This window comes from Tupaia chinensis, unplaced genomic scaffold (assembly GCF_000334495.1).
Source record: "Tupaia chinensis unplaced genomic scaffold, TupChi_1.0 Scaffold147424_1, whole genome shotgun sequence".
In the NCBI taxonomy this organism is placed as follows: Eukaryota; Metazoa; Chordata; class Mammalia; order Scandentia; family Tupaiidae; genus Tupaia; species Tupaia belangeri.
Window position 1 is genome coordinate 4904 of NW_006207275.1, and position 5791 is coordinate 10694.

Consider the following 5791-nt stretch of genomic DNA (forward strand, 5'->3'; position numbering starts at 1 on the left):
CCTTTTGTTCAGGTTAAATTATTAAAAAATTCTCAGTTTCCTTACTTTATCAGATACATGTCTACTCAATAAAAGGCCCAGATTTAACTCTTCAATCCACAGCTACAGTTTTGTCATATCATCAGTTACTGGGAAGTGCTGCTCCTTGAAATTTCCATAGAATTTCAGTGCTTTCCTGTATTAAAATAATTGGAAGTTCAGAGTGCCTTTTTACTGTGAGAGGTTAAGTAATTTCCCCAGATCCACAATGCTAAGTTAGAGTGCACTGATGACCAGATTGTAAGTCTTCTGAATTGCAATCATCTTCCCACCACTCCTGCTTTATTCCTACACACACACACACACACACACACACACACATACACACACACATTTATCTTGTTCTGTCTTCAAGTGAAAAAAAATGAATGAATACTCTTAAAAGACTCAAACTCGTGTCTACATCAATGGCCAATAGAGAGGTGGCTCACAGTAGGAACCAAATAAAAGTGTTTTAGATGCGACTGGATCAAATCTTTAAGGCATGGAATGTAATCAGTGCTTGTGAAGAAGGAAATTCTGTTTCAGAAGAGGACTCGCATACTGAATCTCTGACCGGCAACTGATGATGCTGTGTCCTCTGATGCTGATTGGTTCCCAGCACAGAAATGATCCAATCCAGGAACAAATTAGTTCATTTTATTTGGGATATGGATGAAAGAGGGTCATATTCTCACTCAGTGAGACTTTCCTTCTCTCACACCTGGTCCCCTCCTGTTCTCCAGCATGGCATGTCTGTGGCTCCCTGGAGGCTCCTGGATGGCAGCTCTGACAGTGACACTGATGGTGTTGAGCCCTCGCCTGACTTTAGCCAGGGACACCAGACGTATGTGCCACCCTTGGGTACCGAGCTATTATGGGGTGGGTGCAGAAGGGAGTTAACTTTTACAATAGGTCTAGGCAGTGCCCCTAAAAAATTGTGACATTTTCTTCAGTGAAAACCTATATTTAGCAGATGGATCTCTAATTATTTCCATGATGAAAGGACCTGCATCTTGCTCTCCTATGAGACCTGTGTAAAGGTCTACATAGGCCCTTTCTTCTCAAACCTCCTTCAGTAAAAACTCTCCAGCTTTGTACCACCTTTTTTTCAAGGTCTGGAGGATTTTGAAGTAATGATGTTAAAGTAATTCCTCACCAGCCTTTCTCTTTGATATGCCAAATTATGCCAGAAGAAAGAAAGAGTTCTCTGAAAATTTTATGAAGAGTCAAAAAGAACTGGAAGGGCCTGTCCAGGATCCTGTTATATCCTCAGTAGGATCTGTAGTGATGGTGCCTCTGCCCAGTTTGTGAGGTTGTATCAATAGACCTTGCCCATTGGCCTCTTCTTACTCTCCTTGAACTCCAGTATTTATAGTTTGCATCCCTGTCCTAGAGGGTTTTTAGTTTGCTTCTGTGTTTGTTTTTCCAGAATTGGGCTGGGTGCTCTATATTTCTCTCATTATTTTATGGAAAGAACTCTGGATGTGGGTGCCTTATGACTTGGAATAACCCTATAGATAAAGAGCTCTATGGGATATTCTTTGGTGTCTTAATTAAAAAAAAAAAACTTAAGATATCTTCTGAAAGCCTGGTAGTGCTCATTATGAATTTATTTTGAAGCTTTCTGTATTGTCAGTTTCTCTTACATCCTTTGTATTCTCTGACTAGAGTCCACAAGAAAGGATCCAACTAGTGTAAGAAATGATATGAAATTCCATTTTTATAGCACAAAAATAGTCAAATAGGGCTAGTCTTAGAACCTAATGGTTAAGGGAATCAGGATTCCACATCAGGATACCCACCCCTGTAAAAATCTCAACCCTGCCAATCATGGGTACATGAAGGCTCCAAATCTTAACAGGATGGAGAATAGGAGGAGAAGGGGTTGTGATTAAGGGAGTGTGGTACTGCTGCTCTCTCCCTCTCTCTCCTTGGTGAACACATGTGTCCCATGACTATTAAACTGTATAGTCAGATATCAGTATTTCCACAGGGTTTAAGGTGTACACCCTTTCAATTCTCACGGAATTGAAAGCCAGTAAGCAAGTCAAGGGAACTCAGCCCCCTACTGGATTTTTGCCCCCAAATTTCAGAGGTCCATTCATTGTGTCCTCTGCTTTCCTTCATTATTTGTCTGGGTACCTGTGCCTCTTTTTCCTCTTCCTGCTATATCATCACCAGTATTGAAAAATCCCCAAATTTATAGAAACCCTTAGTACTGTGAGAGATCCATCAGCAGGATGAAACAAACAAAATCTCCTTCTTTCTTAAAATCACATTTTTATTCTTACTTGCCAAAATTTATATAATATATATTTATATTTTTTTTTGTAGAGATTTTTGCTATAGGTCGCGTGTGCTTGCCAGACAGAGAGACAGTGAGACAGAAAGTGAGAATTCACGCCCCTAGAGGGAAGGCCATGCTGCAATCCCTTCTCCTCCATTCTCCTCTTAAGATCTTGAGCACACACGCACACGCGCCTGGACTGAGTTTAAGCCACCGGGTCCAGGACTCAAACCACAGTCGACTACATGGGAGTCCAGCAACATAGTCGTTACGCTAACTGCTGGTCCTTCCCTTGTGAATACTTCTAACTAGAAAGGTGAGGAAGAGAAAATTGCCTGGATTTCTTCTCATCTAGAGTGGAAGACACATCATGTGTCATGGCGTAAATGGGCGTTAGAGCGTGTGTCCCTCTCACTGCCAGGATCCCACAGTGATCCGTGCCCAGATCCCTGGTTTATTTACTTAGACCACAGGTGTTTCTGGGAACAACTATTTTTGTACTGGGCTCCATTCTAGGGTCAATAATTGTATTTGAGTAGTAAGAAAAGATCCCTAATGCTATGTGAATAGGAGTTATTACTGCTCTAAAGAAAAAAAATGACCAGATGGTATTATTGGATTCACCTAACTTCAGTTTAAGTGGCTAGGGGGGTCTCTCTGAGAAAGTGACATCTACCTGAGAAAGGAATGATGAGAAAAACACAGCCATGTTAAGAGCCAAGGGAAAAGTATTCCAAGGAGACACGGCAGGAGAAAGGATAAAATGTGGGAAACACGCCAAGTTTAAGGGACAGAAAGCGTGTGCAGAGGCTGAAACTAGTGAGCAAGGGGGTTTAGCAGCACGAGAGCAGAAGGCCGACGAGGAGATCTGGAGCCTAATCATACTAGACCTGAAGGCGATGGTAAGATACCTGGATTTCATTTTAACCAGATGTGGGAAGCTACTGGAGGGTGATGAGGAGAGACAACTTATATTCAGGCTTGAAAAGTGATTCTAGGGGCCAGAAGATGATAGTGGTTACATCACTGGACTCCCACATGGCCAACCTCAGTTCAAGTCCCAGACCTGGTGAATTGAAACTCAAACTGATTGCGTGCACACGTGTGCCCAAGATCCTCAAGGAGAATGTAGGAGAAGGAATTGCTGCCTGGCTATCCACTGGTGTGTGTGTGGGGGTGATTTCTCACCTTTCCTCTCACTGTGTTTGTCTCTCTCTCTCTCTGGTGAGTGCACGTGCCCTATGGAAAAAACCTGCACAAAAAATTTTAAAAAGTGATTCTAACTACTGTGTGGAGATTGGATTGTTGGGTTCAGAGTAGAATTGGGGAGACCGCTGAGAAGCACAGGATTCTCTAGGGAAGACTTGTGGTTTCATTTAGTGCCATGGTGATAAAAATAATGAAGGTCAACTGAACAGATTGAGATAGCCTTTTTTGTGATTTGTTAAGGAATTAAGTACAGAGAGGAGGTTTTCAAAAGTGCAGGATATTTCAAAGAATTTTATCTTGAGAAATAGGTGGCAAGCGGTACTGTTTATTGAGATAGTTAAGACTGTGGGAGGAAATGATTTGAAGTGGGTGATTAGAAATAAAGGGTTTAGGGGCCAGAAGGTGGCATGGTGGCTAAGGCACTGGACTTCCACGTGGCTGACCATGGTTAGAATCCCGGATCGGGAGCTTGCAAATCATGTTGGCATGTGTGTGTGCCTGAACAGAATCCTGAGAGGAGACTTAGAGGAGAAGGGGTTGTGGTGTAACCATCCCACATGGGTGTGATTTCTCACTTTCCCTCTCTCTGTCTCTCTCCAGTATCAGTTGACAAAAACAAAAATAAGAACGACAAAAAAAAAATAAAACAAAACAAACAAAAAAGCAAAAAAATCCAAAAAATTTTTTTCTTTTTTTAAAAAAAGGTTTAATTTATAATTGAAATAGTTTTTAACATTAATGTGGAAATGTCAAGAAGTCAGTTGACTACGAGCCTAGAGTCAGGGTGAGGTTGGGACTGGAACTTTCGTTTTCATCGCTGGCACGTGTGCTGCATTAACTCCCGGGGAAGAGGAAGAGCAGAAACGTGCACAGGAGCTGCCTGCTCCTTTTCTTCACTGCCCAGCCTGGCATTGGGATCCGTGACCGTGACATCCAGCTGGGCTGCTGCTTCCAAGGTGGCCTTGCGGTTCTTGGAGGACACGTGCGCGCTCACCACAGTCAGACTTCCTGCACATCAGCACCGCCGGCTCCTGATGCTGTGGACAGGAACTGCGGGAGCCCTGGGCAGCATGCCCTGTGTTTTCTTGTTGTTCCCGTAACCGCTGCTGGGCATCAGGATCCGGCCCTCAACTCTCCTCGGCGCCCTGTTGTCAATACACCTGTGAGTCTGCCAGTCAGGCTTAATTCTGACGTATCAGTCTGACTGTGCTGGGGAACTTCTCTGACCTCTTTTTGACTGTCTTGGGCCTCAGGAGGGGCTGAGGGCGGCCATGGTTCCTGGTGGAAAGTGGCTGCTGCCTCTGCAGGCAGGGAAAGCTCACCTCAGGGTTTACCTGTCACCTCTCATGTCCCTGTCTGGCACCCTAAGGTAATTTAGTCATTGTACTGTTAATTCTCTGGAATGGAAGGCTTTTCTCTCGACCTCTCCCATTCCTGGGTAAATCCCTGTGCTTGCTTTCTGTCTCTCACTGTTCACTGGACTCTAAGCTTGTCGGGTCCGTTTTCCCCTACTTGGGTCCCCAAGGTCCCCGCAGGCCTGGCACTAGGTCAGCACTAAGGACGGATTTGGAGAAAGAAGGAGGTGAGGGCTGTGGGGTGAGAGGAGGGGGCGGTGAGTGTGTTTATGGGGGCTTCCAGGAGGAGGTGGCACAGGCAGGTGACAGGGCAAATCCTGGCCCAGCTCAGTCTTGGAATCCGTGGTCATTCAGGAGGCAGGAGCGGATACAGAGTGGCTCTGATCTCAGGGTTTCTCCTGCCAGAGCGGCCTCCTTCCCTCTGTGGTCAAAAGGACGACAACCCTGAAGGCGCTGGACTCTGGGCTGCAGGGTCGGGAGCCCATCAGGGTCGTCCTGGCGCCGCCACCCGGGACCTCGGTTGTGCGTGTCCTCCCGGAGCCCACCGCGTGACGCCGTCCTTCCTGTCCCCACAGCGCGTTTCATGGAGCAGCTTAAACATGAGTGTCATTTCTCCAACGGGACGCAGCGGGTGCGGTTCCTGTTCAGAGACATCTATAACAGGGAGGAGGTCGTGCGCTTCGACAGCGACGTGGGCGAGTTCCGGGCGGTGACGGAGCTGGGGCGGCGGGACGCCGAGTACTGGAACCGCCAGACCGACATCCTGGAGCAGAAGCGAGGCCGGGTGGACAACTTCTGCAGACACAACTACGGGGTTGGCGAGAGCTTCACGGTGCAGCGGCGAGGTGAGTGGGCCAAGGGCGGCGGTGTCTGTGGGAGGGGGGGAGATGGAGGGAGAGAGAGAGAGACAGAGACAGAG

At 46.3% G+C, this 5791-nt stretch overlaps 1 protein-coding gene and 1 long non-coding RNA gene across 2 annotated transcripts; both read left to right on the forward strand.

Annotated features, from left to right (window-relative positions):
* Positions 1 to 696: 696 nt before the first annotated feature.
* LOC102496864 (HLA class II histocompatibility antigen, DRB1-4 beta chain) lies at positions 697 to 5744 on the forward strand (the record flags this gene model as incomplete). The annotated part of the gene is made up of 2 exons (XM_006169707.2): positions 697 to 865; positions 5448 to 5744. Coding segments are annotated over exons 1-2 (397 nt in total), but the record flags the coding sequence as incomplete, so codon positions are not given.
* LOC114006381 (uncharacterized) lies at positions 2502 to 4152 on the forward strand. The gene is made up of 2 exons (XR_003548101.1): positions 2502 to 3210; positions 4118 to 4152. It is a non-coding gene; the product is annotated as an uncharacterized LOC114006381 (long non-coding RNA).
* Positions 5745 to 5791: the final 47 nt, after the last annotated feature.